The sequence below is a fragment of the Stigmatopora nigra genome, unplaced genomic scaffold (genome assembly GCF_051989575.1).
Source record: "Stigmatopora nigra isolate UIUO_SnigA unplaced genomic scaffold, RoL_Snig_1.1 HiC_scaffold_25, whole genome shotgun sequence".
Classification (NCBI taxonomy): Eukaryota; Metazoa; Chordata; class Actinopteri; order Syngnathiformes; family Syngnathidae; genus Stigmatopora; species Stigmatopora nigra.
In genome coordinates, this window is record NW_027551604.1 from 1,009,329 (window position 1) to 1,036,139 (window position 26,811).

The 26,811-nt window shown below is 32.0% G+C and overlaps 1 protein-coding gene across 1 annotated transcript in view; it reads right to left on the bottom strand.

The window, feature by feature from the left end:
* Window positions 1-26,811, bottom strand: part of LOC144191989 (A disintegrin and metalloproteinase with thrombospondin motifs 20) — a 91,753-nt gene that overhangs the window by 21,345 nt on the left and 43,597 nt on the right. The window contains exons 16-28 of the mRNA XM_077710961.1: window positions 25,862-25,957; window positions 22,618-22,784; window positions 21,160-21,289; window positions 20,947-21,073; window positions 19,753-19,963; window positions 18,514-18,678; window positions 18,252-18,422; window positions 16,328-16,447; window positions 15,015-15,122; window positions 10,825-10,989; window positions 9,182-9,451; window positions 7,718-7,879; window positions 6,620-6,796 (exon numbers count right to left, since the gene is read on the bottom strand). Of these exons, the coding sequence (XP_077567087.1) occupies window positions 6,620-6,796; window positions 7,718-7,879; window positions 9,182-9,451; window positions 10,825-10,989; window positions 15,015-15,122; window positions 16,328-16,447; window positions 18,252-18,422; window positions 18,514-18,678; window positions 19,753-19,963; window positions 20,947-21,073; window positions 21,160-21,289; window positions 22,618-22,784; window positions 25,862-25,957 (2,069 nt within the window). The remainder of the gene's footprint in view (window positions 1-6,619; window positions 6,797-7,717; window positions 7,880-9,181; window positions 9,452-10,824; window positions 10,990-15,014; window positions 15,123-16,327; window positions 16,448-18,251; window positions 18,423-18,513; window positions 18,679-19,752; window positions 19,964-20,946; window positions 21,074-21,159; window positions 21,290-22,617; window positions 22,785-25,861; window positions 25,958-26,811) is intronic.

Consider the following 26,811-nt stretch of genomic DNA (forward strand, 5'->3'; position numbering starts at 1 on the left):
GGACACATACAAACTGAGGATGCAATACCAGCACTTCTAGTTGTAAATCTGGTCGGTCTAGTCTTGTTTATTAATCACTTAGGCCTAACGAAGGTCGCGGGGGATGCTGGAGCCTATCTCAGGTGAGTTCTGGCAGTAGTTTCTATGAAGTAGTTGGGGACAAATTGATTTGGCACCAAAACCATGGTCATGTCTAGTCTAATCTAATCGAGTCTAGGGTAAAATAGTCTAGGATAATCTAGTCTAGGATAATCTAGTCTAGGATAATCTAGTCTAGGATAATCTAGTCTAGGATATCTAATCTAGGATAATCTATCTAGGATAATTAAGTCTAATTGAGTCTAGTCTAATCTAGTTTAGTCTAATCTAATCTAGATTATCTAATATAGGATAATCTAATATATGATAATCTAATCTATGATAATCTATCTAGGAAAATCTATCTAGGAAAATCTATCTAGGAAAATTTATCTAGGAAAATCTAATCTAGTCTAATCTAGTCTAGGATAATCTAACCTAGGATAATCTAATCAAGGATAATATATCTAGGATAATCTAATCTATTTTGATAATCTATTTTGGTTAGTCTAATCTAATCTTGTTTAATCGAGTCTATTCTAATCGAGTCTAGTCTAAACTAGTCTAGTCTAGTCTAATCTAGTCTAATCGAGTCTAGTCTAATCTAGTGTAATCTAGTCTAATATAATCTAGTCTAATATAATCTAGTCTAATATAATCTAGTCTAATATAGTCTAATCTAATCAAATGCAGTCTAGTCTAACAATCTAATCTAGTCTAATCTAATCTAGTCTAATCTAATCTAGTCTAATCTAATCTAATCTAATCTAGTCTAATCTAATCTAGTCCAATGTCATCTAATATATGCCAATCCAATCAAGTCTAGTCTAATATAATCTATTCTACCGCTTTTGAATGGATATGAAACGATTAGGAGATGCAAATGAATGTGTGGGAATGAATCCCAATTGGCTTCACCCTCAGGCCAAAGTCAAATATGTCAAGGTTGCGCATATGGACTTGATTTGGCATCACTTCATTGCGTCCATCCATGGGAACAAACGGCCATGGCTCGGCAGGAAACGCCGTGTTTTTATATGAGGAGCCGGCACCCCTCAAACGGCTGAAATTGATCTTTTCCTGGCCAATTGATCCCACGTGCCTGCTGCCCTACGCTCAAGCGCCATTGATCGCAAAATTTGTCAACTCGGTTCTTCTTCGGTCCTCGCAATAAATATGGCTGACGTTTTGTGTCTTTTTCTGACAAATGGAAATGAAAGTTAAGATATAAGATGATTTTCTATGTAGAGTTGGGCAAGAAAATGTTATTTTAAAGCGCCAACATCGTCAAAGTCAACCAAAATTCTACACATGGATGCCAAGATCAATTCTACAGCACACCACTGTTGCATTCTGGGTAAAATCGGTCATATTAGGAGGACCAAAAAGTGGCTATCACATAAGGTAAGACTCGGAAAAAATATTTTTGTTATAAGCACAAATCCTTTAGAAAATTGGAAAATATATTGTAAATAAGTCTTTCCATAAATGAGAATTGTTATCGTATATTGCTGTATACTTATCATATTAAAAATAAATGGCATATTATTATGATAATCACTATGTTTTTATTCGTGTGTATAATTTCTATTCCCACAATTATAAGTGGATAGTTTTTTATGATGTATACATATTAAGACTTAAATCTGAGTATAATATAAATATATGTTAATATGATATAGGATATGATTCATAAATATATTCACGATAAATAATTTACATTTTAAATATATATATATATATATATATATATATATATATATATACACACACATACATATACATATATAGATATGTATATACATACATACATATACATACATACATATACATACATATGTATATGTATATATATATATATATATATATATATATATATATATATATATATATATATATATATATATATATATATATATATATATATATATATATATATATATATATATATATATATATATATATATATATATATATATATATATATATATATATATATATATATATATATATATATATATATATATATATATATATATATATATATATATATATATATATATATATATATATATATATATATATATATATATATATATATATATATATATATATATATATATATATATATATATATATATATATATATATATATATATATATATATATATATATATATATATATATATATATATATATATATATATATATATATATATATATATATATATATATATATATATATATATATATATATATATATATATATATATATATATATATATATATATATATATATATATATATATATATATATATATATATATATATATATATATATATATATATATATATATATATATATATATATATATATATATATATATATATATATATATATATATATATATATATATATATATATATATATATATATATATATATATATATATATATATATATATATATATATATATATATATATATATATATATATATATATATATATATATATATATATATATATATATATATATATATATATATATATATATATATATATATATATATATATATATATATATATATATATATATATATATATATATATATATATATATATATATATATATATATATATATATATATATATATATATATATATATATATATATATATATATATATATATATATATATATATATATATATATATATATATATATATATATATATATATATATATATATATATATATATATATATATATATATATATTTTTTTTTTTTTTTTTTTTACGTATAAAAAAAGCCTTCTACAAGCATGTCAATTATTTTGTGTGTATGTAGAAATAACACAAGCGTCACAGTTTGGGATCTTTAATCAAGTTTACAATAAGGAGGGCATAGAATCTACCGGGTTTTTCTTGTTGCGTTTTTCAACTCCTCCGCCTGCAATAAATAGCATCTAAGAAGGCAAAACATGCAAAAACAAGAAAATAATAAAAAGCGCACGATATTACGAGCACTCAGTTTTGCGGGGGGACACGCCGCACATCTGCGACGCGTCAAATCCAATTAAAGGTCGTCAAAATCGGCACGGCGTTTTACGATAGATGGCGTTTTGTTTGCTGTAAAACGAGATGTCACCACCACGGATTCCCGCTGCGTTTTTACGGAGAACTCAACAACAACACGCACACAACCGAAAAAAGACAAGCCATAAAAAGCTTTTCTGGGTTTTACAGCACAAGAAATCCCATCTGTAATTTTAATGATTTTATATTTTGCGTTCAGGCTTCTCGTACTTAATTGGGAACTTTTTTGACTAAATGCATTATTAATCATAACAATAATCCCTCAAAGTACGTTAGACTGTGAATATTTAGGCCATATTAAATGTCATATTAGATTAAAAACACAGATGGAATTGTTAGATGAAGTTTAACGAGCAAAATTAAAAAAAATGGGCGGTCTATAGATGAACGTTTTAATAGAAATGTATAATTTTATTCTATAGAATACTGGGGATAAAAAAGAGAACTTTTGTAAAACTTGAATTTCATGAAAAGAAACTCGAAATGATTTTTTTTGGTCGAAATTTGTTTTTTTGTAGTAAATCTTAAAATATATATTTTTTTCTTTTAGCGTTATTGTAGGACAGTATTTGTTTTCTTAAAACTACCATATTGGCAAATAAAATGTTTTTTTTTGCATTGAAATAAGACAAAAAAAAGTGTCTGTCGTCTTACATTCGGGGTCTAAATATTTAGGTTTTTTTTGCAGTAAATCTTAAAATATATTTTTTAAGTGTGATTGTAGGACAGAATTTGTTTTTCTCAAAAATACCGCATTGGCCTGAATATAAGATGTTTATTTTGCATTGAATTGAGACTGAAAAAAAGTGTCTGTCGTCTTATATTCGGGGTCTAAATATTTTACCCATTCACAAATAGATATCTTTAAAGCAAATGCTTGATGGTTAAAGTAGTTATTGTAATTTTGTTGTTTTATCATTGTAAAATGGTTCAATTATATTTCAAAAACCAGAAACATTCATTTATAAATGTGATAGCACTTTAGTTACACAAGTTTCTTTCTCTCTAATATATTATTATAATCATTTTTTTAGATATACTGTCATTATTTTCTGCATAAAAACTGAATTTTTCTAATTTGAGTCTTGAAAAAGAGGGGGTCGTCTTATAATCGGGTCGTCTTATAATCGGGGACGTCTTATATTTGGGGTCGTCTTATATTCAGGCCATTACAGTCTATTTTTCGGCAAGAAAACTATACTGAATTTGACAATTAGCTAAAATAAAACTATGTTAGATATAATGAAACGAGTCATTTTCTTGCCTGAGTATCATTTTATGGCTTTCAGTTCGCAAGATTAAAATGATTGGACTGTGGATGTCGTCCATGTGAAGAAAGAATTCAAGTTTTTTCCGCAGGATTACCAACTTTAAAGCTGCAACATTTATTAACGGCCTCTAAAAACAAATAAATGATCTTTTATGAATGGAAAAAAATCCTTCAAAAATGTCAACATGAGTGAAAATAATCCAAACAAGAACAGGGCGGAGGTATTTTCGTGGTTTTAGTCGAGTCTATAAAATTAATTTGCGACAATTTTGTACACATTTTAAGTGCTGTTAAAATATAAAAGTTTTTTTTGAGACTAAATTAATTTAAATTAAAACCGAAATGTTGATATTGTCCACTAGTTTGGTGAAAAACGCATCGTTATATCCTGAAATCCTCAAATATATACGAATATAACCCAACTGCACACAGTGAATAAAATATTTGTTGTTTCCTGATATAAAATAATAACAATAATAAAGCATTTTAAAAAAATTTCTATATCACTCATGACGTAATTCAACATTCTCAAAATTCAAAATTGTCATGTGAGCTTTGAAATGACTTTTAATTCCTATTTTATTTCAATAACATAAAATATGGCAATACGATAGGGGTGTGTAAACTTTTTTTTTTAATAAACTGTACCCAGTTTATTAATGATATGTGGCTACTTCTTACCTGAGAACGGATACTTTGTACAGTGGTACCGTGACATACGAGTGCCCGGACATATGAGCTATTTGAGATACGAGTAAAAAAATTTAGCAAATATTTGTCTTGAGATACGAGTAAAATTTCAAGAAAATATTTATCTTGGGATAGGAGTAAAATTTCGGACAAATATTCAATCTTGAGATGCGAGTAACATTTTGAGCAAATATGTACCTTGAGATGCATGAGTAATTTTTAACAATTGTTTGTCTTGAGATACGAGTCAAATTTTGAGCAAATATTTAACTTGAGTTTCAAGTACATTTTTGAATAAATGTTTATCTTGAAATATGAGTAAAATTTCAGGCAAATATTTATCTTGAGATACAAGTAAAATTTTGGGCAAATATTTATCTTGAGATACGAGTAAAGTTTCGGGCAAATATTTATTTTGAGATACGAGTCAAATTTTGGGCAAATATTTATTTTGAGATATGAGTCAAATTTCGGGCAAATATTTATCTTGAGATAGGAGTAGAATTTTGGGCGAATATTTATCTTGAGATACGAGTCAAATTTCGGGCAAATATTTATCTTGATATACGTGTAAATTTTGGGTGAATATTTATCTTGAGATACGAGTCAAATTCCGGGCAAATATTTATCTTGAGATACAAGTTAAATTTTGGGCAAATATTTAATCTTGATATACAAAATAAATACATTAAATACAAATAAAAGCATTTTTCCAATCCAATATCTGGTTTTGGGTGTTTTTTCAGAGGGTTGGAACAAATAAATTAGTTTTTAGTTCATTTCTATGGGAAAAGTTTGTTTGAGTTCCGATTGAATCGACATACGAGCTCAGTCCCGGAAGCAATGAAGCTCATATTTCAAGGTACCACTGTATTTGTTTACTTTTTCTTAATTTTACGCTGTCAATGTTCCTTTAAAAATGTTGTAACAGTCTAAAACGAACTTAAAAAATAAAAAAAGTTCCTCTCTATAACACTGTATTGACTTACACGACAACTAGAGGTCTGAGTTGGAGCACCGGCAAAAGTTTTTAAATAATCTGTCCCCAAAATTGAGCCAAAAAAAAACAACCAAAAAAAAATCCTGTACAAAAAGATACACACCCGAAATACAAAAAACAGCAATTTCTCGCTGTTCCATAAAAGCCATAATATTAACTCTTATACACAAATATACATTTGTGTACATTTGGGGGATACATGATGAAGGCAGCAAAAATATAACGAAAAAAAAATGGCCGACCAAATAAAAAAATGAGTTTGTGTTTGTTTTGAGCGACTAAAAAAAAAAGCACCATTGTGTTCTTTGTGTTTTAGCCCTTTTGTTCTCCGTTTTAATCAGCACCATGACGCCACTAGGGGGCCTCGGCATGTTGGCGCCCCCTAGTGGCGAGACCCGACACTCCCCCGACACCCCCACGGCGTTCGACTAAATAAAAGTGGACCCAATTTAATGGCAAACCCCGAAAAAGGAACTCTATCGTACCGGCTTCCAGGGTCTGCGCTGCCAGGAGGCGGAGCCTAAGCATGGCTGCAGGTTGCACTGCTCCAAGTCCAACGGCTTGTCCAGGATATCGCAGTTGTAGTCATTGAGGCGCTCGCCGCTAGGCCGCTGGCACACCACTAGGCGGGTTCGCCGTCCGCCACCACAACTTTGGGTGCACTGGAAAAGGAGGCGGAGTTAATGAGCTTCATTCTTATTTCAATGCAAAAAAAGTCGTCTTATATTCAGGCTAATTTGGTAGGGAATTGTGAATTTTTTTCAAAGGGTGTATATGGCTCTCTATGGTTCATTTTCTGAACTGCTTATCAACACAAGGGTTGTGGGGGGTGCTGGAGACTATCCTAGCTGGCTTTGGGCAACATGAAATGATGGACAGCCAATCACAGGGTACAATGAGATAAAGGACAAAAAATTAAACCTAATTAAAAAATAAAGAATATAAATACACATTCAAAAAATAAAAAAAATACTAAAAATAAATAATATAAATAAAATAATTAAAAATAAATAATATAAGTAAAACAATTAAAACTAAATAATATAAATAGAAAAATAAATATAAATAAAACAATAAAAAATAAATAATAGAAGTAAAACAATTAAAACTAAATAATATAAATAGAAAAATAAAAAATAAATAATATAAATAAACATTTTAAAAATTAATCATATATAAAAAAAAAAATAATATAAGTAAAACAATTAAAACTAAATAATATAAATAGAACAATAAAAAATAAATAATATAAGTAAAACCATTAAAACTAAATATAAATAGAAAAATAACAAATAAATAATATAAATAAACATTTTAAAAATGAGGGCTTATAAATAAAACAATAAAAAATAAATAATATAAGTAAAACAATTAAAACTAAATAATATAAATAGAAAATAAAAACATAAATAATATAAATAAACATCTTAAAAATTTGTAATATAAATAAAAAATAAATAACAAATAAAAAAAAATTATTAATCCAATAAAATATCCCAAACACAGGATGAATCAAGTTATCCATAATCCGTAATTCCAAAATAATTAATAAAAATAAGACACATTGTCATGGAGAAACTGACCTCTCCCCAGACGCCATAGTTCCACAGCGGGCATGGCCCCGAATTGCAGCTCTTAGACTCGGCCGGCTTGACCCTTTCGTCACAGTAGCTGTTGCTACGGCCGTCGCCGTCCTGACAGACCACCACTCGCCTCTGGAAGCCCCCCGCGCAGGTGCTGGAGCACTACGGAAAAAACACATGGCGATTCCGCCACGCAAAAAATGAAATGATATTCCGTTAAGCCGAGGGTGGCCGTTGGAATGCTTTTTGGGGGTCTCATGCATAAACACGTGTGCCGTTTTGGAGGAGGTTTTAATGGCGGAAAATGCGGAATGTTTGACCACCCGTGTTAACAGACAGTTTATCAAGTTTTTTTTTTTGTTATTTTTTTTCTGAACAGCACAGTCTTGACCTCCGCCGTCGGGATCCAATTACAACAAGGCACCCCCACCCACGGTCGGAGGGTAAAGAGCACGTTCGTTGTTTTTCACGAGGGAGGACGGCAGTGGATGAGGGTTTTTTTTGGCTCAAAAGATAAATAGGGGAAATTTGGCAGTGGAATGTGGCTGAAAAAAGGGGGAAAAGCATATCTTGCTTCATAATGTTATGTAATATTGAGTTAATTTTAATGATATTGTGGGACCAGAATCGTACTCTAATAATATTTGTCAGCAATTTAGGGAAAATAAATGAAATTGTTGATCTTTTTCTGAGTTGAAAAACATTAAGGAACCTTAACATTTCAGATTATCACAGTTTAAAAAATATATATAAATGCATAAAATTCATTTATTTATTTATTTTTTTTTAATTTTTTTTAATTCATTTATTATTTTGTATATATATTTATATTAATTTTAATTGTTTTGTTTCTTTAATTTTTTAAAAAGTATTTTATTCTATTTATTTATTTTTATTTAATATTTGTATTTTATTTATGTATTTTAATTTAGTATTTGCATTTTATTTCTTTATTTTAATGTAATATTTTTATCTTATTTATTCATTTTAATGTAATATTGTTATCTTATTTATTTATTTATTTTAAGTTATTGTTTTTATTTATCTATTTATTTTAATTTGATATTTTTATCTTATTTATTTATTTTAAGTTATTGTTTTTATCTGTCTTTTTATTTTAATTCGATATTTTGATCTATTTATTTATTTAATTTTCCTATTTTTATTTAATTTTCCTATTTTTATTTAATTTTCGTATTTGTATTTAATTATTTTTATATTCTTATTTTTTTAATATTCTGGAGTGTGTATCGTTGTTCCAATTTTTAATTGTCCAATCACCACTAATTAATTGTTACATTCATCAAGAATAATAAATATAATTAATGGACCGTTTAGAGACATTCACTTCAGAATTGTCCGTATCTACTTTAAATTTATTTTACAATACAAATAAAATCTTGCTAAAATCAAATCATATCATTAATGAAAATACAATTTTTATGAAAACATATGGGTACATACCGCGCCCCATGGTCCAGTCCTCCACTGATTGTCCGTGGACGGCACATTCCATCCATTGTGGCCCGGATGGCTCCTGGGGTCCTTGGGGTATCCGTACGGCTGGTCGTTGATTCGCTGGCGTTGGTGGACCGACGAGCACGCCACGGCGGAGCACTCTTGCTCCGTGGTGGGTCTCTCTTCTGGGTCACACAAGGATTCGTCCACGGGCTGATGGTAGTTGGAGCAAAGGACCTGTCTGGTGGATCTCCCAGCGCCGCATGTTACGGAACACTGTGGGCAGAAAAACATCCAAATTTCATTCATTTTTTGGAATCGCTTATCGTCACAAGGGTCGCTGGGGGTGAGGGAGGCTATCTCAGATATGGACAACCAATCCTTGCTAGGGTTAGGCAATTTTTCGTGGCAAACTACGGCCCGCGGGCCACATCCGGTCCGTGAGGCGTTTTAATTCGGCCCACCGATGTTGTCCAATTTTATTTTATTTTTTTGGCCTGAAGATGGCGCCGTCCCGCGGAAGCCAGTGGCAGTAGGTGTGTCCACTCTTATTTGTTTTTTGGTGTTTTACAGCCCCTCTATTTTTTTAAATGACATTTTAATATTTCTTAATACATTCCTTTGTACTTTTTACTTTATACTTTTTTCTTCAATGATGAGTGATGAGTATGTTAATACGTACTTGAGTCATTTTTTTCTGTTTATCTTTCATATGTACTGTTAACGGATGCACTTTTTTACATGTATCGTATCTTGTGCTGACCCCGCCCATCTGTCACATATTTTAAGTCAATGTGGCCCCCGGGCCCAAAAGTTTGCCCACCCCTAACCTAATCTAAATTAATCTAAACCTGCAGAAGGTCCCCGCCTTGTGGACTCCCTGTGTATGGCTCCAGGTTTTTTAACTAGGTCTACAATGTCTTCTGTGTCTGTATTGCTACTGCAACCAAGAAATTTCCTGAATACAGGATAAAATAAAGTCCTAATCTAATCTCATCTAATCTAAAAAAGCATATACAGGGAAATCTAAGGATTCCCCGAAAAGGACCAGAGTAACCTTTTGCGGTGTTGTGGTTTCCCTCATAATTACATTTGGATTCCTCCACCACAAAGAATGTATTTGGATAACAACTTGCAAAGGAAAACACGTCGCGGTGTGGAAATTCTGCCGTATTCAATTGACGGAAACGGCAAAGACAATGTTGACCTTTTGGCAAATGACGAAAGCTAATGCTAATGTAACGCTTAATTACACTAACAAGGCTAACATTTTTGAAGCAATTGATATCTGAAAAGAGCTTTTAAGAATATACAACATACAATTCTTGACCTCACGTGAACACATTCCACGTAGAAAAGCTGCTTCGGACTAAAAGCTAAACCCATGGGTGTCAAAGTGGCGGCCCGGGGGCCAGATCTGGTCCGCCGCATCATTTTGTGTGGCCCAGAAAATCAATCATGAGTGCCGAATTTCTATTTTAGGATCAAATTACAATCTAGAGTATAGATGTATATTAAATTTCCTGATTTCCCGCTTTTAAATCAATAATTGTCATTTTTTTAATCAATTTTTTCAGTGTTTTTAGTTCAAAAATCATTTTGTCAAATATAAAAATATATTTAAAAAATGCTAAAATAAACAAACTCACGGGAGACCACTCCCCGGAACGCCATTGGCCGCAGGGGCTGAAGCAGGCGGCGGTCTCCGGGGGGCGGGGCAAGTGGACACAATAGGAGTCGTCGGCCACGCCCCCTTGGGCGTCTCTGCAGCTAACGTAGCGAGCTCGTTGGCCTTTTCCGCAGGTTGCAGAGCACTGGAAAGAGAAAAAAGAATAATCAGGCGTGCTTACTGTTGTGCTAATTTTTTAATGCTAGTCTGTTTAAAATCAATATTTATATTCATGTGACTATAAAAGACCAGTATAGTAGTTGATGAGCTGGTTAAACAATTGCGTGCATGATGGGAATGCTAAAATAAGCTAATAAAGTTGTAGTATATGTAGGTAGTTGTATAAAATGCTGCATACCTGTCAATTCATATATTTATGCTGTATTTTTTTTACTTTTTTGGGCCATTTTAAATTGTGTACGCTGTATAACAACTTTTGTACGTGATTTTTTTTCAAGTATAGTCGTACCTCTACTTACGAAATTAATTGGTTCCAGTACTTTTTTTCGTAACTTGAAAATTTGGTAAGTAGGTGTACTTATTATGTAAATTCTCTAATTCGTTCCTGAAAATTTAGTAAGTAGAGGTGTACTTTATACGCAAATTCTCTAATTTGTTCGTGAAATTTTGTAAGTAGAGTTGTACTTCATATGTAAATTCCCTAACTCGCTCCTGAAAATTTTGTAAGTAGAGGTGTACTTTATATGTAAATTATCTAATTCGTTCCTGAAAATGTTGTAAATAGAGGCATTTGTAAGTAGGTGTACTTTATATGTAAATTATCTAATTTGTTCAAGAACATTTCGTAAGTAAGTGTACTTTATATGTAAATTCTCTAATTATTTCCTGAAAATGTTGTAAGTAGAGTTGTACTTAATAGGTAAATTCGCTCCTGAACATTTCGTAAGTAGATGTGTACTTTATATGTAAATTCTCTAATTCGCTCTTGAAAAATGTGTAAGTAGAGGTGTACTTTATAAGTAAATTCTCTTTGCATTTGTACATTTTTTATCACTTAATAATCATAAATGCAATCTTTAATACGCGAAGCAATTTGCCAATATTGACAAGGTATGTGCTGTAACGTCGTAGCTAGCTGAGCTAACGCTATTTCATATTAGCATGATAGCATTCATGTGTTCACTGCATCTTATCTACTTGTGCGTTGTTGTTGTTCTGGTGGTTATAAGGATTTTTTTTGTGACTAGTTGGCGTATGTTCCAGGAAAAATACAGTATTTGTATACATTAGCGTATCACATGTACTAGCACGAGAACTTTTTGGCTGCCACTTTAAAGAATTCCCCGCCAAACCCGAGACGCAGTATTGCGGTATCACGCAATACTGCGTTTGATTATTACAATCGTTTCAAAACAAGACAACATTCAAAACTTTTGTCCAATTGGCTTCGACTTTTGTTTACTGGTCGGCACCCCGTGTTTTTTCCAAAACCGCCTCGCATTTCTTCGCCAAGATTTGAATGTGAACTTCTTGTTGAATTAAATGTAAAATCATGGAAATGTTTGACGACAGAAAATGGCGGTTAACATTTGAGAGGGCACGCGAATAAAAAATCCCCTGACAGATCTTGATGTCGGATTGACGGATGGAGTTCGAACCCAGATGCAAAAAAAGGACTGGCGTGGTGATGACATGTGGTTCGCATTTGCTGGGATTCAAACTGCGTGAGACTCAAGTTAAAAAAACGAGACTTCGCTCTTGATCAGGGTTCAAAACGTCACGTTTTTGGTGAGAAAAATTGCTATTTATTTATGTGTGTGTACCTGGATGTGATTTTATTTTTTTGTATCAATATAATTTATGTTTTGGGCAAATTTTTGTGGGTTTAATCATGGGTAAAAAATATATATATTCAATTTAATCTTGAAAAGTATGAAATTATCAGTAAAATGGCTATTTATTTATGTGCGCAATTTAATATGATTTTTAGCAACATAATTCATGGTTAGGATTATTTTTTGTGGGTTTAATCATGGGTAAAATATGTAAATATGTACGTAAATATTTAATTTAATATTGAAAAGTAGGAAATTATCAGTAAAATAGCTATTTATTAGTGTGTGTACCTGGATGTGATTTTATTTTTTGTATCAATATAATTTATGTTTTGGACAAATTTTTGTGGGTTTAATCATGGGTTAAAAAATTAAATATTCAATTTAATCTTGAAAAGTAGGAAATTATCAGTAAAATGGCTATTTATTTATGTGTGCAATTTGATATGTTTTTTAGCAACATAATTCATGGTTAGGATAATTTTTTGTGGGTTTAATCACGGGTAAAAATTTGTAAATATGTACGTAAATATTCAATTTAATATTGAAAAGTAGGAAATTATCAGTAAAATAGCTATTTATTAGTGTGTGTACCTGGATGTGATTTTATTTTTTGTATCAATATAATTGATGTTTTGGACAAATTTTTGTGGGTTTAATCATGGGTAAAAAAAAATTAAATATTCAATTTAATCTTGAAAAGTAGGAAATTATCAGTAAAATGGCTATTTATTTATGTGTGCAATTTGATATGATTTTTTAGCAACATAATTCATGGTTAGGACAATTTTTTGTGGGTTTAATCATGGGTAAAAGTATGTAAATATGTACGTAAATATTCAATTTAATATTGAAAAGGAGGAAATTATCAGTAAAATAGTTATTTATTTGTGTGTGTGTACCTGGATGTGATTTTATTTTTTGTATCAATATAATTTATGTTTTGAACAAATTTTTGTGGGTTTAATCATGGGTAAAAAAAAATAAATATTCAATTTAATCTTGAAAAGTATGAAATTATCAGGTATATGGCTATTTATTTATGTGTGCAATTTAATATGATTTTTTAGCAACATAATTCATGGTTAGGATTATTTTTTGTGGGTTTAATCATGGGTAAAAATTTGTAAATATGTACGTAAATATTTAATTTAATATTGAAAAGTAGGAAATTATCAGTAAAATAGCTATTTATTAGTGTGTGTACCTGGATGTGATTTTATTTTTTTGTATCAATATAATTTATGTTTTGGACAAATTTTTGTGGGTTTAATCATGGGTAAAAAAAAATTAAATATTCAATTTAATCTTGAAAAGTAGGGAATTATCAGTAAAATGGCTATTTATTTATGTGCGCAATTTAATATGATTTTTAGCAACATAAATCATGGTTAGGATTATTTTTTGTGGGTTTAATCATGGGTAAAAATTTGTAAATATGTACGTAAATATTCAATTTAATATTGAAAAGTAGGAAATTATCAGTAAAATAGCTATTTATTAGTGTGTGTACCTGGATGTGATTTTATTTTTTTGTATCAATATAAATTATGTTTTGAACAAATTTTTGTGGGTTTAATCATGGGTAAAAAAAATTAAATATTCAATTTAATCTTGAAAAGTAGGAAATTATCAGTAAAATGGCTATTTATTTATGTGTGCAATTTGATATGATTTTTTAGCAACATAATTCATGGTTAGGATTATTTTTTGTGGGTTTAATCATGGGTAAAAATATGTAAATATTCAATTTAATATTGAAAAGTAGGAAATTATCAGTAAAATAGCTATTTATTTATGTGTGTACCTGGATGTAATTTTATTTTTTGTATCAATATAAATTATGTTTTGGACATTTTTTTGTGGGTTTAATCATGGGTAAAAAAGAATATTCATTTCAATCTTGAAGAGTAGGAAGTTATCAGTAAAATTGCTATTTTTTTATGAGTGTGCAACACAATGTGATTAGATTTTTTGGTTCAACATAATTTATGGTTAGGACAATTGTTTGTGGGTTTAATCATGGGTAAAAAAAAATTAAATATTCAATTCAATCTTGAAAAATCGGAAGTTATCCGTATTGGTTCTATTCAAGTAAAATCTAGTATGATTTTTATTAGGATTATTCATTAGGGTTGCAGGGGGTGCTGGAGCCAATCCCAGTTATCTACGGAAATCAGGCGGGGCACACCCTTTTTTGCAAAAAAGGGCGGAGCTATTTTGCTTGCATGTTTGTAATTTTATTCATTCGTTCAAATAGCGAGGACCCAACTGGGATCGAACCCGCGACCCCAGAACTGCGAAGCCGACATTTTAACCACTCATCCACCAATTTTATATATATTTTTTTAGTATATGAATGATATTTGCTTACCGCTGTCCACGATCCATATCTCCACTGAGTCCGAAGCTGATCAAAGTTGTCAGGTGGAGGTGTGCCTTCAACCGGAGACGCCCACGGACATGCCGGTACTTCGCAGTCCTTCAAAAAAAAACCACACATTTTATTATTATAATCATACATAATGTATATTTTTGACTGGAGCTTCTAGCCAAAATATAGAGTGATCTTCCCAGTCTTTGTCTATTGGACAACAACAAGGTCAATTACATCAAATTAAAATATTGCATGTCAATAAATGTATGGGAAAATGTTGTTGTTTTTTTTACAGAATGTTTGCTGCCCTCAAGTGGCAAAAAGAAAATACCTTTTGTTTGTCATTCCATGGTCCAACTCACCTGGCCCTATAGTAAATATAAAGTACAAAGTAAAGTAAAAAGTATAAAGTACAAAGTAAAGTAAAGAGTATAAATTACAAAGTAAAGTAAAAAGTATAAAGTGCAAAGTAAAGTAAAAAGTATAAAGTACAAAGTAAAGTAAAAAAGTATAAAGTACAAAGTAAAGTAAAAAAAAGTATAAAGTACAAAGTAAAGTAAAAAGTATAACGTACAAAGTAAAGTAAAAAGTTAAGTATAACGTACAAAGTAAAGTAAAAAAGTATGAAGTACAAAGTAAAGTAAAAAGTATGAAGTACAAAGTAAAGTAAAAAAGTATGAAGTACAAAGTAAAGTAAAAAGTATAAAGTACAAAGTAAAGTAAAAAGTAAAGTATAAAGTACAAAGTAAAGTAAAAAGTAAAGTATAAAGTAAAGTATAAAGTATAAAGTACAAAGTAAAGTATAAAGTTCAAAGTAAAGTATAAAGTTCAAAGTAAAGTATAAAGTACAAAGTAAAGTATAAAGTTCAAAGTCAAAGTAAAGTACAACGTTAAGTAAAAAGTAAAGTATAAAGTACAACGTTAAGTAAAAAGTATAAAGTACAAAGTAAAGTAAAATGTATAAAGTACAAAGTAAAGTAAAAAGTATGAAGTACAAAGTAAAGTGAAAAGTATAAAGTACAAAGTAAAGTCAAAAGTATAAAGTACAAAGTCAAGTCAAAAGCAATGTATTAAGAAATATTAAAATACCACTTATAAAAGATAGAGCGGCTTTAAAACACAAAAAAAAAACAAATACAAGTGGACAGACCTACTGCCACTGGCTTCCACGTGACGGCGCCATCTTGGATCAAAAAAATGTGGACAACGTCGGCGGGCCGGATTAAAAACCCTAGCGGACCATATGTGGCCCGCGGACCACAGTTTACCCATATCTGATCTAACTCGATATATGTGTGTTTTTATTTTACCTGGCTGTCTCTGGGCCTGGCCGCGGCGTTGCACTCTCTGTCATCCACCGTGTTGCCATAATCTCCCGAAACACACCTGACCGCTCGCATCTGGTAGCCGTGGCCGCAGGTGACTGCACACTAGGGGGTACAAAACAACCCACGGGGGGGCAGGAGTCCAATCAATCTTTTTTATCGCAAACATTATCTTTCCATGTCAAGACAGCTACTTTAGACGGACGGGGGCCTCGGGGGACCTGTCAATCAAGGTCCGGCAGGGGTTAGAAAAAGTTGCCATGTATGCATTAACACAAAAACTCACATACACACACATGGAAACAAAGAAAAACACCGTAAAAAACCCTACATACACACACAAAAAACCTCGACCCTTGACCTACTTTTTTACTTCCATTCATGTTAAAGCAAATAGAGTTAGTGCCATAAGATTATTTTATTTGAGGAATAAATTATAATTAAATTAGCATTAACATACACACACACATTTACCAAATATTTGACTTTATAAACCCAAGTGCAAAAATATGGAGTCTTAAAAAGTGACTCAGTCAGGTTGTACACTTAAATGGTATTTAATATATAGTACAGGTGTGAAATGGGTGACCCGCGGGCTAAATCTGGCCCCACCGATCACTTTTTGCGGTCCGAAAAAGTCAATCTTTTCTGTTTATTTTCAGATTTAAATGAAGATTATAGTTGTTTAAGGAATATTTTATGATGTTCCCCTTTTTGAATCAATATTAAAAAAAATCTTTACTTTAAGGATGAACTTAACATTTTACAGGACCCCAAAGAAGCTCTGCTCACGTCTAATTAAAGTTCTGAAACATACTTTAAAAGTGTCTCCCAAAGGAGTCAGAAAATGTTTAAAATGTTCCAGTGTTGAAGGTCAAATTATGGAGAATTTCAGTGTGTGTGTGTGTGTGTTTGTGTGTGTGTCTCAGGTTTAGTCTGACAGGATATGAGGGTAAAGTGAAAGTGGCGTGGAGGAAATGGCAGCTGAAATCAGAGCTTGCTTACTCTTAAGTGTATCACATTGCTACACACACACACACTTACACACACACACACACACACACACTCACTCACACACACACACTCACACACACACACACACACACACACACACACACACGTGGCAAGTACACAAAGTCATGTCTACCTACAATCCAACTGTGAACAAAACACACACACTGTAGAACACACTAAAACTGCTGTTGTTTCCCTTTGGCTCGGCGGTACTACTTATCTATATTGACTACGATATGTTTAATATTTTGACTACTTATTTATTTCTCATTATGATTATTTATCACAGATTTATTGATGATTTATTATGATTACTTTATTATGATGTGGACAACTTATTATGTGACTATTACCCTCATTATTATTACCCTCATTATTTTTACCCTCATTATTATTACCCTCATTATTATTACCCTCATAATTATTACCTTCATAATTATTACCCTCATTATTATTCCCCTCATTATTGCTACCCTCATTATTATTACCCTCATAATTATTCTCCTCATAATTATTACCCTCATTATTATTACCCTCATTATTATTCCCCTCATTATTATTACCCTCATTATTATTCCCCTTATAATTATTCCCCTCATAATTATTCCCCTCATTATTATTCCCCTCATTATTATTCCCCTCATTATTATTCCGCTCATTATTATTCCCCTCATTATTATTCCCCTCATTATTATTCCCCTCATTATTATTCCCCACATTATTATTTTCATTATTATTATTATTTTTTTGTTTTAAAAGAGCATAAAAACAAGAGAAACACAAAACGAGGCAAAGAGCCACACTAAGCACACAATATGATAAGAAGCAAAGAGCCGCATGCGGCTCGAGAGCTACAGGTCTAAGCAATGTGTGTATTGCACACGGGTGGACTCACCGCTCCCCAGGCGCCGACCTGCCAGGACGCGCAATCGGACATCTCGCAGCTCCCAACGGAGGCGGGCTTATCGGACGGGTCGCACAGATGCTCGGCCATCTTTTCTTCTCGGGCCACTCCCGTACAAGAAACCTGACGGTGCTTGGTCCCTTTCCCGCACGTGACCTGGCACTAAAGGTGGTGTGGTGTTGTCAAGATGGCGGAAAGACGAGTTAACAATATTGTATCCGGTTGTACGTAATAAAAAAAGTGACTTCCTGACCTCACTCCACTCGCTGATGGTCCATTTTGGACACGGTTGGTCGTTGCAGGCTTCGGCGACCACTCGCTCGTATTCGCCGCACTCGGCGTCGACCAATCGCCGGCCCAGATTGTTCATGCAGTATGAGTCTCGGGTTCGACTCCCTCGTCCGCAGGTTTTGGAGCACTTCAAAAAGAAAACAAAAATAATCTTATTTTTTGCAGATTTTGTAGGATGGAGATAAGGTATTTACTTATTTATTGATTATGTATTTATCATTTATTGAATATGTATGTGTTTGTTGTTGTTATTTGTGCACTTTCTTACTTGTTGACTACGTATTTACGACTCATTGTTTGATTATGTATTTTTTATTATTATTAATTCACTATTTATTATTATTTTAGTTTGTTGTCGTTATTTGTGTGTTTTTGGTGACATTTTATATCTTATTATACTTGTACAATGATAATAAAAGTATTCAATTCAATCTGTTTAATATACCTACTCTACTTTTAAATGAGATGTTGTTACCATGGTAACATATCCACACACACACACACACACTTCATTGTATTTTTGGACCAACCACATTAAAAGTATGCAACAAAGAGTATATTTAGCTTATTTTTACTGTCTTATATAAGTATAATGAGATTTAAAGCTTCACCACTGAAGCGCATAAAAAAACTAAATCAATAAATAACTAATACATAAATTATCGTGAGTTTGAGTGTCTAGCAGGTTATTTTACCCGGCAACACCATTGTTAAATCTGAGTGTAAAGTGAAAGGAGAGCCAGCAGCACCCAATTCTGAACGGTAATATTAGCATTGATGCTAAGCTACCACCAAAAAACCGGTAGAAGAAAAATCTATTTAGAATTATATAATATTTCGATTTTTTTTATTTTTAAAAATAGATTAAATGAACTGGATTAAAGACCCTGAATATTCAGTTTTTTATAGATCTAAAACAATGTGTATTTTAGCTTTTTTAAAATATATTTTTAGATTTTACAAAATGATTTTTTGAACTAAAAACACAGAAAATTGATTAAAAAAATGACAATTATGAATTTAAAAAGGGTGAAAATCAGGAAATATAATATAAATGTATACTCCTCATTTTAAATTTATCCTAAAACACAAAGTCGCCACTCATGATTGACTTTCCCGGGCCACACAAAATGATGCGGCGGGCCAGATTTGGCCCCCGTGCCGCCACTTTGACACATGTGGTATAGTGTATATAGATTACCTGTGACCAGGAAGTGTACTGCCAGCTCTTGAGAAGGCAATCGCCGTGGCAGTTCTCTCGGGTGGCGGGTTTGAGCCCGTGTCCGCAGGCGGAGGCTTCGACCCGTTGGCTTTGCCTCTTCATCAAGTCGTACTTCATGCACTGCACGTCCAGGCTGCGATAACCCGCTCCGCATTTTGCCGAACAGTCACTTTTACCGGCAACGTGCCACCTGGAGGAAAATATTAGGAACAACAAGACGGTTATTTGAGTTTGATTTGAGTTTTTTTAATGTTAATGAACATGTATATGTAAATATGTAAAAGTGTAGGCAAACTACGGCCCGCGGGCCATATGCGACCCGTTAGGCCTTTTAATCCGGCCCGCCGACGTTGTCCAACTTTTAAAATACTTTTTACTTTACTTTGTACTTTATCATTACTTTGTACTTTATACTTTACTTTGTACTTTATACTTTATACTTTACTTTGTACTTTATACTTTACTTTGTACTTTATACTTTACTTTGTACTTTATACTTTACTTTGTATTGTATACTTTTGACTTGACTTTGTACTTTATACTTTTAACTTGAATTTGTACTTTGTACTTTTGACTAGACTTTGTACATTATACTTTTTACTTTACTTTGTACTTAATACGTTTTACTTTGCTAATTAATGTATACTTTTGACTTGACTTTCTACTTCACATTATTACTTTATATATTACTTTACCTTGTACTTTATACTTGACTTTGTACTTCACACTTTACTTTGTACTTTATCCTTTAATTTGTACTTTATCCTTTACTTTGTACTTCATACTATACTTTGCACTTTATACTTTTGATTTTACCTGGTACTTTACTTTGTACTTTACTTTGTACTTTACTTTGTACTTTACTTTGTACTTTACTTTGTACTTTACTTTGTACTTTAGTTTGTACTTTAGTTTGTACTTTACTTTGTACTTTGTACTTTACTTTGTACTTTATACTTTACTTTGTACTTTATACTTTACTTAGTACTTCATACTTTTTACTTTAAATTTGTACTTTAAACTTTTGACTTAAATGATGAGTGGTATGTTATTACTTTCATCTTTTTTTTCTGTTTATGTTTCATATGTACTGTTAACGGATGCACTTTTTTATATGTATCCTCCTATCTTGTAGTGACCCGCGCCCAAAAGTTTTCCCACCCCTGCTCTAACCTGACTTCACAATCGTTGTTGCATGATTCAGCGACAGCAACGGGTCGAGGTAGTTGCTCACATCTCTGGTCCGAAACCTCCAGGCCATCACTTTTACGCACACACGCCGCTTTTCGCCGCCGTTGGCCTGCTCGCAAAAAAAGACACAAAAACACTGAGCCAAGATGCTTTTCATTAGTGTAGCGTGTTGTGTAGCATAAGTTGAAGTGTTACCCTGACAAATGCGGTCGCATTCCAGCCAATGACCCGAGGCATCCCAGACAAACTGTTCCCGGTGCTTTTCGATGGGTACGTTGAAGGAATAGCGGACATCCGGGTTGTAAAGGTTTCCCACACACAAAACCTGCAAAAAAAATGACAGGGAAACGTCAAGGTCAACAAAAAAGAACGTATTTTGTCTGCATGGAAATGTCACCTTTAAAACAGATATCTGTTACAAAAAGGTTGATAAATAGCCGTTCTCATTGTTGTTGAAAAGTAGGACGGTTTAGTCTGATGTGGATGTTAGATTAAATAATAAATAGCTGCTTGGAAGTTAGCTTTTAGCTATAAGATAGTATACGTCAAGGGTGGGCAGATTTTTGGGCCCGGGGGAGGGGCTACATTGACTTTAAAATGTGACAGATGGGCGGGGTCAGCACAAGATAGGATACATATAAAAAAGTGCATCCGTTAACAGTACATATGAAACATCAAGAGTAAAAAAGGACGAAAGTATTAACATACTCATCACTCTTTAAAGTAAAAAGTATAAAGTACAAAGTAAAGTAAGTAAAGGAATGTATTAAGAAATATTAAAATGGCATTTAAAAAAAGATAGAGGGGCTTTTTGGACTAAAATGTTGAGTTTGATTATTTAATATAAAGGGAAAGCCAATATTAATGAACAACTATGTCTGGCTCCAGTTTGTTTAACTAGGTCTACAATGTCTTGTGTGTCCTATGTCTGTCTTGCAACTGGAACCAAGAAATGTCCCCAATACGGGATGAAATAAAGTTCTAATCCAAGGGTGTTCGTGGGCCGCTTTAACGTCAAGTCGATTTCACGTGGACCATTTTAGATATAATATTTATATATATTTTTTCAATAAATGGGTTAAAAAAAACTGAATTAAAAGCCCTGAATATTAATTTTTTTTATAGATCTAAAACAATGTTTATTTTATCTTTTTTAAATATATTTTTACATTTTACAAAATTGATTTTTAACCAAAAACACAGAAAAAACTTTAGTAGAAAATGACAATGATTGATTTAAAAGGGGAAAAATCAGGAAATTTAATATACATCATATTTAGATTTTTTTTAATTAATGGATTATAAGAACTGGAAAAAAAGCCCTGAATATTCAGTTTTTTTATAAATCTAAAACAATGTTTATTTGAGCTTTTTTAAATATATTTTTAGATTTTACAAAATGATTTTTCACCAAAAAACAGAAACATTGATTAAAAAATGACAATAATTGATTTAAAAGGGGGAAAATCAGGAAATTTAATATCCATCTATACTCTTCATTTGAATTTGATCCTAAAACAGAAAGTCGGCACTCATCATTGACTTTCCCGGACCATACAAAATGATGTGGCGGGCCAAATTTGGCCCCCGGGCCGCCACTTTGACACACATACCAAAAAACTAGCGATAAACTCTGTAAATGTTTCTTTGTACCTGTAATACCAGCTCCTCTTCAATCCGATCAGTACAGTTGATCCTCTCCACTTTGGTATTGGAACCACTATACTCGATGACCGTTCCCTTAAAGGTGATTTCCCTTTTAAAAACGGCCACCACAAAGTTCCCATTGAGTAGAAAATTGGACTTGCTGTCAGATAACGCTGAAAGAAAACACCACAACATTGTTTTTAAGCACTTCAACCAGAGGAACGTTGTACTTATTGTTCTTAAAAACCAAAATGGCGACACGTGAGGACGCTAAGCGGTGAAAGACAACCTCAAATTGACAAAAACAATGACCATGAAGTAAGAAAACGTAGCATGTAAACAGTGTCTCGCTATGCTAGCACGTGGCTAATGACCCGCGTCTGCGTGACAAAAGTTAGCCACTTTGTTTATGTTCAAGTTTGCACGTTAGCGGAGCCTCGAGCTAGTTATCTTTAGCCCGCAGATGATTACGGGTTTTAAAAGACGCGCCACAACTGAGTAAAACATGAGCAAACAAGTAGACAGACGGCGGTACCTTGACTTATGGGCTTCATTTGTTACGTGAGCAAACTTGGAACTCAAATCATTGTTATAACAAAGCACATAGACTCATTTTCTTCCATTTTTTTTAAATTAGTCCGAGCCGCTTACATATTTTTTTAATGGAAAAGTAGCAGTTTTGTCATATCTCAGAATTGAAAATTCAAGTTATGGTATGTTTATAATGTGTGGAACATAAAACATAATACATATATTTACTGTATGACATAATACAATCTAATTTAAGAAACATGGTTTTCATGATTGGCAAATTAGAGCATTAAGAAGTTAAATCAAATCAAAATTGAACCATATTGGCAATGTTTTTTTTGTTTTTTTTCATTAGCCTAGTTGATTAGGACCTCTATTAAATAACTTTATATATTTTTCCAGAAAAAAAAGTAACAATTAGGATGCTTAGTAGGCGGGCTTCAATGTGTTTAGTATCCAAAATTTTGCTGTAAAACACTGTAAAAAATGGAATGCTGATAAAATACACTACAGTAAATTACAGTAAAATACTCCAAACAAACCCAACATACTTCCATTACTGGCTTAAGTCATTAAAAAGTATCTGAATTACCGTAATGGTGTTTTTTGCATTGAAATGGAGCTCCAAAAAGCTTAAGAACCACTACTCTAGACATTTTTACCCATATTTGGTGTTCAAAAAAATCTTGAAACTTGAAGAAAGGGGGTCGTTTTATAAGGGGAGATTGTCTTATATTCGGGCCAATACGGTAAATTTAAATTGTCCACTAAAGAACAACGGTGTAAATGCAGCCATCTTTCATATTTGTTCAAAAAATTTTTAAAAATGTTTCAAACTCGAGTCTTGCAAAAAGTAGGTCGTCTTATATTCGGCCCAATACAGTAAATTGAAATTATCCACTTAGAACAACAGTGTAAATGCAGCCATTTTGTGCCTATTGGATCAGCTGGCAGGCCTAACGTGACACTGTTTCGCAAAAAGCCGCCACATGTAAGTTTTTACTTCATTTTATCAGCCACATGTGTTTCCCTACAGCGTGAGTGTAGAAAGTCCTGAACCTGGCTTGAACTAAAACGTCTTCATTTTGTGCCCCGCCTCCTTGGCGAGCTATCGGCTTTCACTCATATGCGTCTCGTTAACACCTAACGCCGCCTCATTTATCTTTCTTGAGAGCGGCTGACACTCCATTTACTTTCCCTTGTGGCGAACTCTCTTACCTTGACCGGGGTCACCGCAAAAGGGCGTCGGCAGAGGGTAATGGCATTGACCTAACTAACTGACGGGTATATAGGCTAGGGGTGGGCAAACTTTTGGGCCCGGGGGCCACATTGACTTTAAAAATGTGACAGATGGGCGGGGTCAGAACAGAAGATAGGATACATATAAAAAAGTGCATCCGTTGACAGTACATATGAAACGTAAACAGAAAGAAAGGACTCAAGTATTAAAGTATAAAGTACAAAGTAAAGGAAAAAGTAGAAAGTAAATGAAAAAGTACAAAGTAAAGGAAAAAGTAGAAAGTAAAGTAGAAAGTAAAGTATAAAGTAGAAAGTAAAGTAAAAAGTAGAAAGTAGAAAGTAGAAAGTAAATAGTATAAAGTAAAAAGTATAAAGTATAAAGTAAAAAGAATAAAGTAAAAAGTATAAAGTAAAAAGTATTAAGTAAAAAGTATAAAGTAAAAAGTAAAAAGTATAAAGTAAAAAGTATAAAGTAAAAAGTATAAAGTAAAAAGTATAAAGTAAAAAGTATAAAGTAAAGAGTATAAAGTAAAGAGTATAAAGTAAAAAGTATAAAGTATAAAGTAAAAAGTATAAAGTAAAAAGTATAAAGTAAAAAGTATAAAGTAAAAAGTATAAAGTAAAAACGTATAAAGTAAAGTAACAAATCAAGTAAAATGTATAAAGTAAAAAGTAAAGTAAAAAGTATAGAGTAAAGTAAAAAGTAGAAAGTAAAGTAAAAAGTAGAAAGTAAAGTAAAAAGTAGAAAGTAAAGTAAAATGAAGAAAGTAAAGTAAATAGTAGAAAGTAAAGTATAAAGTACAAAGTCAAGTCAAAAGTATAAACTACAAAGTCAAGTGAAAAGTATAAAGTACAAAGTCAAGTGAAAAAAGCAAAGTACAAAATCAAGTGTAAAGTATAAAGTACAAAGTCAGTCAAGTATAATTTCTTATATAATTTCTTTTTTGCAGATTTCTTTCAATTTTCTTCCCTGTTGAACTTCCTCAAAACAGAAGATTTATGTGACTTGCAGAATTGTTTCATTTTTCTAAATTTTCTAATTTTTTCAAACCACCTCTCCAACAAAAACCTTGTCAAACGTTCCAAAAAAACATCTTTGATTTCGGATCTAATTTTGTTTTTTGCAGATTTCTTTCAATTTTCTTTCCTGCTGAACTTCATCATAACATAAGATTTATACGACCCCCAGAACTTTTTTATTTTTCTAAATTTTCTAATTTTTTCAAACCACCTCTCCCACAAAAACATAGTCAAACGTTCCAGAAAAACATCTTTGATTTCGGATATAATTTTGTTTTTTGCAGATTTCTTTCAATTTTCTTCCCTGCTAGACTTCATCATAACATAAGATTTATACGACCCCCAGAACTGTTTCATTTTTCTAAATTTTCTAATTTTTTCAAACCACCTCTCCCAACAAAAACATTGTAAATCGTTCCAAAAAAACATGTATGATTTCAGATCAATACTTCCGACTCACCGAGGTAGTTGTCATCTTCTGGTTTTCCGGAGTAGCTGACCTGCTTAATATCAATGTTAGTGGCTCCGGCTGGGATTCGGACCACAGTGTTGTACCCTGAAGAAGAAAAACAGACAAGGAATCAGATTTTTTTTTAATAGTTTCACCATGTTCCAAAAGGGATGTCCGCTTTCAACCCCTGGGGAATCGAGCAGTTGAAAAAATACTCCCCCCCCCAAAAAAACGCAGGGTCTCAAATAACCTGCAAAAAAAGACTTGGCGACGTCCCAGAGGCACCGTGTTGAAATGACAGGTCATTATTCCCCATTTTTTTTACCTTTGGCCTGTAATTACCACACCAAAGCCGCTTGTTCCACCGTAAAACAACAAGTTGAACATGTAGTTATGACAGAAAGAATAATAAATATATCATGTACTATTTATTGGGTGATTTAAAAGTCACTTCAAGCTTGAAAATACTTTAAAAAATGTAATGGTATGCTATAATAGCGTTAGCATTTCAATTTTCTGAATCTTATCATAATACAGTAAAAGCTTTCAATTCAATTCAAATTTTTGGTGTATGTTTATTTTCTGAACCACTTTATACTCATTAGGGTCACAGGGGGTGCCTGTTTTTAATAGTGTTTGTTTTTAATGGGCCAATCAGAGGTGAGTTGTTGGAAACTATTTGGGGCCTAGGAGCCATATTGAGTTTAAAAAATGGACAGATGGGCCGGGTGAGCACAAGATATGATACAAATAAAAAAGTGCATCCGTTAACAGTACATATGAAACAGAAAAATAGGACTAAAGTATTAACATACTCATAAATCATCATTAAAGTCAAAAGTATAAAGTACAAAGTAAAGTATAAAGTACAAAGTAAAGTATAAAGTACAAAGTAAAGTACAAAGTAAAGAAAAAAGTATAAAGTATAAAGTACAGAGTCAAGTCAAAAGTATAAGGTC